The sequence below is a fragment of the Oncorhynchus keta genome, chromosome 29 (assembly GCF_023373465.1).
Source record: "Oncorhynchus keta strain PuntledgeMale-10-30-2019 chromosome 29, Oket_V2, whole genome shotgun sequence".
Taxonomy (NCBI): domain Eukaryota; kingdom Metazoa; phylum Chordata; class Actinopteri; order Salmoniformes; family Salmonidae; genus Oncorhynchus; species Oncorhynchus keta.
In genome coordinates this window covers 21901838-21916042 of record NC_068449.1, presented here as the reverse complement: position 1 = coordinate 21916042, position 14205 = coordinate 21901838, and the positions used below count along the sequence as shown (strand labels likewise).

At 42.4% G+C, this 14205-nt stretch overlaps 2 protein-coding genes across 3 annotated transcripts in view; both read left to right on the top strand.

The window, feature by feature from the left end:
• Window positions 1–7194, top strand: part of LOC118362478 (latent-transforming growth factor beta-binding protein 2-like) — a 153660-nt gene extending 146466 nt beyond the window's left edge. The window contains exons 32-40 of the mRNA XM_035742833.2: window positions 186–320; window positions 1221–1430; window positions 1587–1673; window positions 2245–2373; window positions 2482–2622; window positions 2879–3052; window positions 3227–3526; window positions 3648–3797; window positions 5082–7194. Coding sequence (XP_035598726.2) covers window positions 186–320; window positions 1221–1430; window positions 1587–1673; window positions 2245–2373; window positions 2482–2622; window positions 2879–3052; window positions 3227–3526; window positions 3648–3797; window positions 5082–5269 — 1514 coding nt within the window. The 3' untranslated portion in view covers window positions 5270–7194. The remainder of the gene's footprint in view (window positions 1–185; window positions 321–1220; window positions 1431–1586; window positions 1674–2244; window positions 2374–2481; window positions 2623–2878; window positions 3053–3226; window positions 3527–3647; window positions 3798–5081) is intronic.
• A 5512-nt stretch (window positions 7195–12706) lies between these two features.
• The window catches only part of LOC118362476 (protein lin-52 homolog), a 31074-nt gene continuing 29575 nt past the window's right edge, over window positions 12707–14205 (top strand). The window contains exons 1-2 of one of the 2 annotated variants that reach the window (XM_052486195.1): window positions 12707–12785; window positions 12953–13114. In XM_052486195.1, coding sequence (XP_052342155.1) covers window positions 13096–13114 — 19 coding nt within the window. In that variant the 5' untranslated portion in view covers window positions 12707–12785; window positions 12953–13095. The remainder of the gene's footprint in view (window positions 12786–12952; window positions 13115–14205) is intronic. The other variant, XM_035742832.2, reaches the window with a different exon arrangement.

The window sequence follows — 14205 nt, the reverse complement described above, 5'->3', positions numbered from 1 at the left end:
GACACACTCCACTGGTTAGCATGGTCGGTTACTGTATACAGTACCAATGTGCAGTACGTACTGTATTCATTGTACATGGTGGTATGTGTGTTTGCGAACGTGTGTGTGTTTGTCTGTGTGTACATGCTTTGCATTCGTGTGTGAACCTCAGTGTGACTTTAACCCCTCTCTCCCATTCCGTGGAGACGTGAACGAGTGTGAGATGAGCACAGCGCTGTGTGGAGAGGCCCTGTGTGAGAACGTGGACGGCAGCTTCCTGTGCATCTGCCCCAGCGACAATGAGGAATTTGATCCCATCACCAGCCAGTGCCGCCTGCAGGGTAACAGCACACACAGGGACTTATGGGACTTAAGGGTTCGTCCTATCGCTGGGGGATTGAATTTTCACTGTCTTCACATCTGGGGAATAAATTGCAGGAAAGAACAAATTGCAGAAAAACTATTCCAGCTATCTTTTACAGAATTGATTTGCTGTGCTCAGAGAACAACTCACTCCAAATTCTCCCTCATGGTCAAATCTCCCCCAGTCAAATTCCCCCGAAGACATACAAGGATAAGGTATAGCTATTGGCAAAACTGCCATGGAAAGATCTCTCTCAGAAACACTAACAGTGTCCACTGTAAACAGATGACTGAAATAAAGGTCAAGCTTACCTTGTCTGTGACATTGGCTTGTCTTTAGCCATGACATGGGCATGAATACACAGACGGGACATATTTACATGAATAAGCAGCATGCTCTCGACGGGGATGTTTTTGTTCTCGTTCAGTATTAAACCCCAAGTATGCCTTGTGTACTTTGACCACATTTGACTTTTGACGTGTGCTAATCAATCATGTCAGAATGAATGGTGTGTTGATTCCCATGCCAGTGTTTCCACTTGGCCATGCCCACTGCTTAACTGTGAATGCCTGAGAGCATGTCTGTGGATAAATGAGCAGCTGAAGGTACTCCAGCCTACTGCCCGCCTGCCCTACTGTAAGACATGGTTCTCTTGACCAGGGGAAATAAGTGGCACTCATTAATACTGTTAGACGTGGGGCCAACTAGACTGACTGATTCTCACTGATATCATGATGACAATAAATATGATATCTAGTGGTAATAGATGTAGTCTTTACTCTAGTAATTCAACAAGTCACAATTTATTCTGCAAATCCCCTCCAATTATTCCCCTCTGCATCTATTTCTCTTAATGAGTGGTCTGATTGTCCCACAGCTGCTACAGATGAAGATGCTCCTCCTCATCCTCCTAAGCCAGCCTCACCCACGGAGGAGCAGAGGAAGGAGTGTTACTACAACCTGAACGATGCTAACTTCTGTGACAACGTGCTGTCTCGCAACACCACCAAGCAGGAGTGCTGCTGCACGGTGGGGTCCGGTTGGGGGGACGACTGTGAGATCCACCCCTGCCCTGTCCCAGGGAGAGGTAGGCTTACGACAGTAGGATTTGGGACTGAGTGACACTGCCAAGACAGATTCAGATACAACTTTTCACATACTGTATGCTTACTCCTTCTCAGTACATTATGTATGATGCAGTGTTACAGTATGTTTGTCCATTCATTCTTGTTTGTTTCTTCAGAGGAGTATAACCAGTTGTGTCCACATGGTAGTGGTCTTCTGCCCCAAGCTGTTTCCTCCCACAGCCTGGAACAGCAGAGTTTCAAAGGTACTTTACTCCCATGTTGCCTCCTCAAGCCACTGGCTTCTGTATGCAGTCGGTATACCTGAGGTTTCACCGTTTTTCCTTCTCCCATAACTTTGTACCAACACAAAGAAAATGGCAGTTTCAGCTCCCCTTTTATTTCCACCCATGGCAGCTGTGAAAAACATCCGGCATAATTTCCCACCTCATTTATGGTTCTCTTTCAAGCTAGCCCTTTACACCGTGACGGGATACCTGCATACCCAGCTAATTAAGCACAAGTGTTGCACCCACAGCATGTTCTTATAGAGAAGGCTGTCACGAGCAAGGTGCCATGCTCATTTTACAGTAGTGGTTAGGATTTCAGTGGTGTGGCTTGTTACAACACATGCATAAAGTAAACATTCTATAGACACTATAGACATTCACCTTGGCCTACACAAAGGCAGATTCTAGAGGTGAAATAGGAAAGAAAAGGTGATTTTGTGTATAGTAGTATGTGACTTTATTTGAACAGGTATTGATTCTTCACCCCTCTTTTCCTCCCTCTTGTTCTCCCTCTGTGTTTGTCCGTCTCTCCTCTCTCTCTCACCAGATGTGGATGAGTGTAAGATGTTTGAGCCAGATATCTGTAAGAATGGCCGTTGTTCTAACATCTTCTCCTCGTACACCTGCTTCTGCCGTACAGGCTTCTACTACGACAACATCCGGCTGGAGTGTTTGGGTAAGGGCCCCTCGCTGTCACTCTGCTTTTCCCTGTTCCACCAAACCTGCTCCTTATCTCAACTTTTAGACCCAGTTGTTGACGTGTGTTTATGTGTGTGTGTTCCAGATTATGACGAGTGCCTGACAGAGAAGGCGTGTGTCTGTGGGGTGTGTGTGAATACCCCTGGCTCTTTCAACTGCTTCTGCAGTTCTCCTCTGGTCCTGGACACCACCTGCCGCCACTGCATCAGCGTCAACACCACCGAGGGTGCGATTCAGACACACACACACACTCACACAGCAGCAGCAGCAGCACACTTTTACAGATAAACTACATCCTCCATCTCAGTTTATCCAGATGAAATGGTTACCAGCCAGATTATTGATTCATCTGTTCAACATTGACAACATAAAGTTTGTAAAACCTCCTCCAACTCCATCCTTTCCTCTTTTGTAAATCACTCTCTTCCCTTCTTCCTTCCTTCCTTCCCTCTCTCATCTCTCCTCCATTGCCTGCCCCACAGAGATTGATGAGCCTGATGAGGACATCCATCTGGACATCTGCTGGCGGGACATGATAGAATTGTATGTGTGTATCCAGCCTCTCATCGGATGGAGGACCACCTACACAGAGTGCTGCTGTCTCTATGGAGTGGCCTGGAGTGAACAATGTGCCTTCTGCCCCAGTAGGGACTCTGGTAAATAACAAATGGCAGATGTCGTTGTCATTCATAGTTATTATGTAGCTGAAATAATTTGTGCGACCTGTGATGGTTTGTAACGGTCTAAATGCAACACTGACGTGTGTGTGTGTGTGTGTGTGTGTGTGTGTGTGTGTGTGTGTGTGTGTGTGTGTGTGTGTGTTGGATCAGATGACTACGCATTACTTTGTAACCTGCCTAGGAGAAGGGGCTCTGACAGTCTACGAGAGCGGCCAGGCAATGAGTACGGCCCTGGTGTCGAGGGTCCTGAAGGGCCCTATGTCCCCCCCTACTGGGACAGCTATGAAGGAGTGCCCATCTCTGGGCCTGGGGGTACCTACTACAACCCAGAGGACACCCAGGGCAATACCAACGACTATGGATCACGAGTGAGAGACAGAGAACCGTCGCTACGCGTCCCCATCCACCGGCCAAGAGAGTTCCAGCCTCACCCTGTAGACTCTAACAATGGTAACCTCATTAGAAATATATATATTCTTTAAAGACACATTTATTCATATTATTGCTAATGCATGGTGAAATGCTACCTCTGTAGGGACTCCTAATGATTTCATATTCTGTTTGCAATCAGACCACTATGATGGCTTTGAAGGCCTGCGAGCAGAAGAGTGTGGTATCCTGAACGGCTGTGAGAATGGCCGGTGTGTGCGCGTGAGGGAAGGTTACACCTGTGACTGCTTTGATGGATACGAGCTTGACCTCACCAAAATGGCCTGCATCGGTAGGTTCTTCTCCCAGTGTCTCATAATGAACCAACCACATTCAGTCTCAGATTCTCCTCTGTGTTTCAAGTAAATATATCATTGCTTTTTGGAATTCCTAGAAACAAATGATTCAATGATCTGTTCCATTTTCCCACTTTTGAAAATGATGTATGTTGTGGGGCTAAGATCAAACCCTGCTTTAGAATGAAGAAGCCTCCCCGAGGTTTATGCCTTTTGGAGACTGGTCTCTCTTGGTGAGGTAACTCACCATGCAATATCACGCAGCCCAATGAAAGACTCACATTTACAATCTTGCTTTGGTTATTTTTAATGGGAAACTGATCAAAGTACTCAGAGTGGATTGTTCTTTACTCTCCTGACTGAATATATAGACACACCCTGCCAACAGGCCGAGAGGCCTTGAATCGCAGCCACATCGTGTAATACATGGATATTACACATTTTTAAATGTGTCGTGTTTGTTTAATTTGAAAGTGAAACCCCTCGCATAATGATGTGCTGAGATTACTGAATGGACCAGGACTCTATCCCCATAGAGAATCATCAGCCCCGAGGCCAACACAGGGCGAATGGAGTGGATTCCCACTCTGTGGTTCTAATTTGTGAAAACACTTGTGGGAGCGAAGCTCTCCTTTCCAAGTGTCATATTATAAATACCACCAACATTTCCCACACAGAAATTAGGTCAACAAAGAGAGGAGGTTTGAGTTTGACTGCAGAGAAATGACACCAAACCTCCCATGCCAGATTAGGAAATAGAAACCACTTGAAGGCCAACAATGTAATAGCATTTTAGTGTAAGCAAAAACATCTGACTTGTCAGATGTACTGTATGTATGGCCAGAGAAGAGTTCACGTCTTCATCAAACCCAAACACGCAATACGACGCCATGCTTGATCTGTGTAAATGATTACTGTAAAGATGTGCTGCTGCCTTTCTGATAACATTGCATAACATATATACAGAGAAGGGGGGCAGAAAGAGATGGGTGTGTGACAGAGAGGTGAAATGAGTGAACAGGGATATTGTTCATGTGGGAAGAGAGAACAAAAGTGCTTAAGTGATATTTATGAATGTATTTTTCATAAGTACTGAGAGTTGGGCACCCCTCTATAGGCCACTCTGTCGCCAGAGAACTGCTGTTCGTGACTATGGTCCCATCCTACCACCCACACTGACCAGGCCACTCCGCTGGACTGTTGACACAGGACATGTGGAGGGAACAGATGCAGTGAAATTGGTCTACTCTCTTAACACTGCCTGTCTCCTTTTCCTGCAGACATAAACGAGTGTGAGGACATCAGTGATAAAGTGGCGCTGTGTAAGAACGGGGCCTGTACCAACACTGAGGGGTCGTACAAGTGCACCTGCCTGCCCGGCTTCCAGGCCTCCGCCAAGCCCCATGAATGTATCCCAGAGGTCCCATTGTCTGGCCTCAGAGAGAGTGGCTGGAAACTGAGAGTGTAGCTGTTGGGAGGTTCTACTCTCCTCCCTCCACCCCCCCTCATCCCCGCCCTCTCACAGGGCCTGGCACTAAACCTCCAAGAACTCTGAAACGTCCACGCTTATCCCCTAAACACACACACCGACACACATACAATTCTCTCATCATATTTTCTTTCTACCACACAAACATACTCATTCACATTTCCACAGGGGACCAGAAGCTATGCAGTGAGTGTATTCCATGGGATATCCTATTTCTTAACATTTGCATTTAGCCTTAAAGGGATTTTATTCAGTGACCCCAGACAGTTTGCTATGCATACATACATATTTTATGCATTGTTTTTCTCCTCCATTTATATTTTGGGTTAATTATTTATTTCATGTACATGACAAGACTCTGCAAATTTACAATGAAAACCATTTCAGAGGGCACATATGATTTATATTGTCTTATTTGTCAGACCAATAGACTTTACTAATGATGAGAGGAAACAGTGTGAATCGTTTTTGAAGTTGGATAACTAAACCTGGAGGAAGCTGATTGCATGCCACATGTTATTCATATTGTAACATAATAATCACATTGCTATACAGGGAATCACTTTGAAACCACTTTTTACTTGTATTTGGGATGCTTTTGTGGTCAGCGAGGCCTAGAAAAAGAACCAACCACTCCTTCCACTGGTCTTCTGTGTTTCTCTGGGTCTTGAAAAACCACTTGGACTTTGCATAACAGTCCTTAGTCCTCATCCTCCAAGCTAAAAGGTTCCAATGGTGACAAGGTAGTCAGTCTCAAGAGCAAGAACTGGGATCAAACAAGGTCCAGCTCATCTTCATAGGCTGTTACAATGTTGCTTCAATCTGTCACCAGCACAAAAGTATACTGAAGAAAAAAAGGGCATTGAGTATGAGCTTGGAAAGGCTGTAAATGTATATGATGGTCTATGATAGATATGTAATATGTTTGTATAGGGTCCACTAGCACTTTCCCACTAGTCAGAGTAAGAGACATGTACACTATCCCGAGGCAAATTTTCCTTACATTCAACCACACATTCACAATTGACTTCAGATCCCATGTAAGAACGTTCCCATTGATGCATCTCTGAATGTGAGTAAAGGCTTTGTTGAAAAGGTTTGGGATATTTTGTACAGATCTAGTACTATGTATTAATTTTTTTGTTACATTCTAATAATGCATATAGTGCAACCAATATTTTTGTTTGACAAAAAAAATCCAGCATTACAGCTTAGCAATATGTAGATTTATATATATTTCTGTTAAAATGTTTTTAAACATATCTTTATGTATGAGAAAAGTGGTTTACACTGTACCAGATAAAGTGTATGTATCCTGCCCTGTGGAGCAGACATTGAAATGTAATTTTAGGGGAATGGCAGCACTGTTTTCAACACAATGTGGTGCCATTGATCCTACAAGTACAAAACAAAGACATGCCTTTTAAAATGCAACCATTATCTGTTGTGCCATTAAAACTAAGCCTTTTTTGCCTTTCAAATAATCTTACTGGGATCAGCATGTCATTCTAGTGACGTTTTTCAATCAATTTAGTGATCACATTCAGCATTTCCAATCAAAAATAAACATTGTCCTTCGCATTCAAGTCACTAGAAACACATGATTGCTGATTGGTCATGTTCTCAAACTTTCCATTCAGAGAGATCTTTCCAGAACCTATCTTATACATATTTGGAGGATGCCTTCTTTCAATGGCTGATGCCCTTGGCTTGTATTCAAAGAGATGTTTACGGTCTGTACTCTTATCTATACTGTATGATTCATGCCTCCACAAGTCTTACATTGATGTTATACAAATTGTGAACATGTGTTCGATATTACTAAAGAAAATATGTTCATTCCTTTTGTTTACCTCTAAACTATAGTTACTATCAGTCATCAAAATAAAATTTGAAAATATCTACATTTCTCTCCCTTATCTGTGGAATATGCTACACACATTACACAATAATATACTTCATTACAATAATATTTCTAAACCGTATGTTTATAATGCAAATATACTGTACTTTCAGGGCAAATTAAGAATGTTATGTGTTGTGAGCATCCCGCATCCGTTGTGATTTATTGTGCTCTGGCGCCACCCAGTGACAGCTCAAACACGGGACAGTGCAAAACAAATCCTTGTGACGTCCCTACCCTAAACTCTAACCTTAACTGCTACCCTTACCTTAACTAGAACCATAACCTACCCCTAACCAATTTAAATGTCAACTTCAATGGGATATAAGGTCCCAGGGACTCCGGATAGAACGGACCACTTAACCACAGCGTTTGGAAGGATTTTCCCACGGTTATGAGGCTAGTACTGAATTTCAGTTGGACACAGGGAAATTGTGTCGATATCTATTGATCCTATTTCTTTCGTGAAGGATGGAAAAGCATACATATCCCAGAAACCACGCGCTGTGCCGCTAAATTTGGAGCGTTGAGAAGCGACTACATTGCGCGCGTGCGTGGTGCGCACTTTTTGCAGATATTTTCTGAAACACATCGGGTAATTTTGACATCTGTGCACCGTGTAGCGCAAACGCAGAGAGGAGTGCATGCAAGGATAGGAGTTTTATTGTGAGAAATGCTTGTTTCCAAAGCCGATTTTTTTTTGTGCCAACAATCACAGGCTGTGAAGTCCTGCTTTTAATGCATTGCATACACGGAATATCACGTGAAAAACAAGAATGAGAAGAACTGATTAGATTTACATCCCCTTTGGGCTCCCGAGTGGCGCGGTCTAAGGTTCTGCATCTCAGTGCTTGAGGCGTCACTACAGACACCCTAGTTTGATTCCCGGTTGTATCACAACCGGCTGTGATTGGGAGTCCCATAGGGTGGCGCACAGGTTGTTCTTAAATGGCTTGCCTAGTTAAATAAATAGCTCGCTGTTTCTGCGAGCTAGCTTGTTACAATGCTAACTAGTGTGTAAGGATAACATTACAAGTGATACATTCATTGTCATTTATGCCAAGTTCTTACTAGTTAGCTATTCCCTGTACAATGTAATAGGGGACTTGTCGGGCTGCGTTTGTTGGCTATGTTGCAGCAGGCTGTCACAAGCATTCCACTGATAACTTAGGAAATAATCATTCTTATCTTTGAACAGTTAGGAGGGTTCAAAGAAAACCAATTGACGGACCTTGTTCCAGTTGTAATGAACCATTCTGAAGGAGACCCCAAACTCTCAATGGAATATTGAGGATCACATCAAAACCAAATGTAGCCTGCTTTCCTTTCAGCTTTTTAATGGTGTTCCCACTGATTGATATGTGATGTTGTGTGTTTGTGCTTAATGCCTAATATTAATTGAAATTGGTGTTTTTTTTGTTTTTGTGTGTATTGATAGTGCCCAACATTAGCCTTTCATTGCTAAAGCCCCACTTCCTGGAGTTCAACATCATCATGATCAGGGTGAGAGAACAAAAGAACACACATCTCACTGTACTTCACATTTCCCCACATACTTATTGGATTAAAATACAAGGAAATGTCTATTGTTACAGGGTAACAGTGGGTTGAAGCCCAGAGACAATGAAATTAGCCCTAAACCCTGGCCAATCAACTACCAGGTTAGCATGTTGAATACTTCAGTGTGGTTTGACAGTCCCATAAAAATATTAACTTATCACTGTGCCTTTGTTCTGTTTCTGTAAAGGGATAGAGGTTCTCAGGAGTGAATGAGACGGAATACTGTGTCTACCTGTTAGGGAATCCTGTAAGTACCTCTGCTATAATATAGCTAAATCTGGAACTCCTCTGCAGGTGATCTGGTGGCTGAACCTGGTCTGTCTGGGCCTGTATGTGGTTATGGTGGCAGCAGCCTCTCTGGCCCGCCGCAGAGGAGACCAGCTGGACAAGAGAACAGTAGGTAGGAGGATTTAGAACTTCCCTGTCACTGTCATGAGTAACTTATTTTGAGTACCTCATTCTAACGCTGATGTGTATGTGCAGAGCATTGTTGCGTGCTGATGGAAGGTGGAGGACTGCTGCTCCTGAGCTGGCTGGCTGCACTACGTACCCTTCTACACCACGTACCCTTCTACACCACGTACCCTTCTACACCACAGGCCGCATCCTTTACTACCACCACTACTTCCCTGCCATGCTCTTCAGCAGCATGCTAACAGATACAGTGGGCCTACCACAAAAACACATGCTCCCCATAATTCCCCCGGTCATGTAGACCAACTCAGTGGCCTTGTGGTTAGTATCGGTCCTTGGAGTGGAAGGTTGGGAGTTCAATTCATACCAAAAGACAAAAAAAAGTGATCCGATGCGTCTCTGCCTGGAGCCACCACAGCATCAAGGAGATCGATTGGGGGTAAGGCCATCAAGCTGCCTCATGCTGCAGAAACAGGAGGTAGGCTCCTGCTCCAATGAGCTGTTCCGGCTCGCACAAGGCTACTTACAGTTGAAGTCGGAAGTTTACATACACTTACGTTGGAGTCATTAAAACTTGTTTTTCAACCACTCCACAAATTTCTTGTTAACAAACTATAGTTTTGGCATATCGGTTAGGACATCTACTTTGTGCATGAGACAATCATTTTTCCAACAATTGTTTACAGGCAGATTATTTCACTTATAATTCACTATCACAATTCCAGTAGGTCAGAAGTTTACATTCACTAAGTTGAGTGTGCCTTTAAACAGCTTGGAAAATTCCAGAAAATGATGCCATGGCTTTAGAAGCATCTGATAGGCTAATTGACATCATTTGAGTCAATTGGAGGTGTACATGTGGATGTATTTCAAGGCCCACTGTCAAACTCAGTGCCTCTTTGTTTGACATCATGGGAAAATCAAAAGAAATCAGCCAACACCTCAAAAAAAATGTGTAGACCTCCACAAGTCTGGTTCATCCTTGGGAGCAATTTCCAAACACCTGAAGGTACCACGTTCATCTGTACAAACAATAGTACGCAAGTATAAACATCATGGGACCACGCAGCCGTCATACCACTCAGGAAGGAGACGCGTTCTGTCTCCTAGAGATGAACGGACTTTGGTGCGAAAAGTGCAAATCAATCCCAGAACGACAGTAAAGGACCTTGTGAAGATGCTGAAGGAAACGGGTACAAAAGTATCTATATCCACAGTAAAACTAGTCATATATCGTCATGACCTGAAAGGCCGCTCAGCAAGGAAGAAGCCACTGCTCCAAAACCGCCATAAAAAAGCCAGACTACGGTTCGTAACTGCACATGGGGACAAAGATTGTACTTTTTGGAGAAATGTCCTCTGGTCTGATGAAACAAAAATAGAACTGTTTGGCCATAAAGACCATGTTTGGAGGAAAAAGGGAGAAGATTGCAAGCTGAATAACACCATCCCAACCGTGAAGCACGGGGGTGGCAGCATCATGTTGTGGGGGTGCTTTGCTGCAGGAGGGACTGGTGCACTTCACAAAATGGATGGCATCACGAGGAGAAATTGTGGATATATTGAAGCAACATCTCAAGACCATCAGTCAGGAAGCTAAAGCTTGGTCGCAAATGGGTCTTCCAAATAGGCAATGACCTCAAGCATACTTCCAAAATATGGCAATAGCAGGACACTCTGCTAGAGTGCTGACCTGTGGCTCTGCCTACACTATTCCCACTGGCTGCTCAGAGGAGGACAGGCAATGCTATTCTTCACCATCCTCTACAGGTGAGTTAATAATACGTCCTCCTTGTTATTCATACTGTTGATATGCCTTGGAGCTTAATAAAATGTTAACTGTGTAAGTTCTGTTAGTGTTATTGCCTACAGTATGACATTGGGGCAACAGTAAATCTACACAAAAAAACATGAACCAATTTCTAAATGCATGTTCTCTTCAGCTTTCATTTCAGTTTCCCTCTCAGCTTTTCTAACCCATGCAGATATGACCTGTTTTAAACCTCTTGTCTTATGGTATGAGGGCCGCTAGCCCATGATCATGGCTGGCCTGAAGTGAATGGACTCCTGGAAGTTTTAGTCAGGTAAACAGTCAGGGAGAGTTCTGACTGACATAGTGATATATCGTTATTTGTTTTGTTTTTATCAGTGGTATTTTATTGACCGCTAATGATGTCTACTAAACTGCCTTAACATGTTTTGTTTTTTCTTGACTGAGTTTCAATAATGAGCTAAGTGCCTAAATACATTTGAGAATGCAAATATTCTATTTAAATGTTTTATGATATTAATGAATGAACCTGTTTCTCTTTTTATAATGTCAAATATTGACTGTTGTATTTCTTTTTTCTTTGAGCAAAAATTGCAAGATAAACAATCTTAGTGTTCACAGTATTGTATGAATCTTTGGCAAGATAGTGCTTTCAATGATTTTCAGTTCTGCATTGTGCTTTCTCAATGAAAGGAATCTGATACTTTTCAATACAACCATTCTTTACCTGTTGGTTTGTATATCTTTTTGTTCATTTTAATAGTAAATATTAATGGCCTTTTTCATTGCTCTTGGTGTGTCCCATTTTATTTTTGTTGCAGTGTATGGGGCTCCAGAGTGGTGCAGCGGTCTAAGGCACTGTATCTCAGTGCTAGAGGCGTCACTACAGACCCTGGTTTGATTCAAGGCTGTATCACAACTGGCCGTGATTGGGAGTCACATCGGGTGGCGCACAATTGGCCCAGCGTCGTCCGGGTTAGACCGTAATTGTAAAAAATAATTTGTTCTTAACTGACTTGCCTAGTTAAATAAAAGTAAAATAAAATGATCTTATGTTGTGTGGTTATGAATAAATACTCTTATACATTTGATCATGTGTTTGTGACAAGTTAACAGACATCATTGTCTTACTTCTCGAATGCAGAAAAGGAGCACTGAATGTCATCATTTTTCTCTATAGTTACAAGCAATGGATATTTTTGGAATCCATATTATACCTAGGATATATTGTAGGCTGCTGCCATGTAATCACCTAGAAGTTAATCTAGATTTTTTTTATATTTTGAGCATAGTCACAGATATGAATTTTTTTCTTCTTAGATATTAAATGATTTATATTGAACAATATAAATGCAACAATTTTACTGAGTTACAGTTCATATAAGGAAATCAGTCAATTGAAATCAATTCATTAGGCCCTAATCTATGGATTTCACATGGATTATGGCCCACCCACTTGGAAGCTAGGACCCCACAAAAGGGCTTTATTACAGACAGAAATACTCCTCAGTTTCTTCAACTGTCCGGTTGACTGGACTCGGATGATCCCACAGGTGATGAAGCCGCATGTGGAGCTCCTGGGCTGGTGTGGTTACATGTTGTTAGGCCGGTTGGACATACTGCCAAATTATTTAAAATTATGTTGGAGAGGGTTTATGGTATCTGGCAACAGCTGTGGTGGATATTCCTGCAATCAGCATGCCAATTGCACACTCCCCCAAAACTTAGACATGTGGTAATGTGTGACAAAACTGCACATTTTAGTAGCCTTTTATTGTCCCCAGCACAAGGGGAACCCGTAACGATCATGCTGTTTAATCATCATCTTGATATGCCACACCTGTCAGGTATTATCTTTTCAAATGAGAAATATTCACTAACAGGGATGTAAATACATTTGTGCAAAAATATTGAGGTAAATAATTATTGTGTATATTGGGAAATTATGCGATCTTTTATTTCAGCTCATGAAACATGGTACCAACACTTTACATGTTGCTTTTATGTTCAGTAGAATAATCTTTGATGCAGTTGTGTGGCACTGTGATACATATGCCACCTGCTGACAGACGTTTGTAGTGCAGCCTGGTGCAGACACGTCAATCTGAAGCAACATCAACCCATTGGCTGCATTCTATCACGTGTGTGGATCTGAAAATGGCGTCTCCAAATGGAGGTAAATTCCAATTTCGTTGTTGAGTGTATAAATTGACATCTTGATACCGAGATGCTAATGAAACCAGTATGCTTCGTACTTCTATTTGCTGAAACATTCTGAGTTCATATGTTGTACAAATAATGTCTCACGTTTTTTCACCAGGCTATGCTCACACAACAGGTTATGTCAGACAAACCAAAACAAGCCTGCTAGCAATGCCCTTCTTCCTACTTGATAACTGCAGTTTGTCTTATTAGCCATCTCGGCCTATCCAATTTAACAGTAATGGCAATTTTAATGGACACTGCCATAGCTAGGTGGTCAGCAAAGGAACAGTAGCTGTAATTACTAATTCATGTGCATGCTAGTAGCTAGCTACAGACCGTACGCCAGATAATGTGATATAACCAAAGATTGGGTGTCCAATACTGGGCGTTACAAGAAAGCCCCATACAAACCACCACCAATAGATTTGTCAACTAACCTGTTATTGGCAATGCTTTCTAAGTTATTGATTCTGTGAAAAAAGTACCTATCTTAGCAATGTCCGTTTCCAGTTGCTCAAAGATCCTCCATGTTTTGTACCTTGCGAGGGAGTTCCTCTCCGTTTTAGCTGCTGCACATCTAGCATTTCCCAACATCTTTGCAGGAAATCTATGTGATGACAGTGCATCACAAAGTGTGACCAAAACACAAGGTCTTCACACATGCAAGTGGCATATCTCACTCGATGCTAAACATGGATTTAATATCTGAGTTTTTGCCGGATTTTGTAGAACCACCTGTATGGAGGTACATTTGTGTCTTTTCCATGCAACTGGAAATGGACATTTCTAAGATACTAGTAGGTTCTTGATTCAGTGAAAATAAATTCCGTCAAGAACTGGTTAGTTGAACAAAAAGGTCTGTCTAGCTATAGAATGTAGACACCAGTAGTTGGAACTGGTTCAGGGAACAGAACCGAAAATTGGAAAATAAAACAAATTTGAGGAACAGAACTGAGAATGAAAGTAATCTATACTGTTTCGGAACGAACCAGTTATTACCGTTATTTTACATTTTCCAGTCCCACAAAAAAACGCAACAAGGCGCCAATACATAGTCCTCAC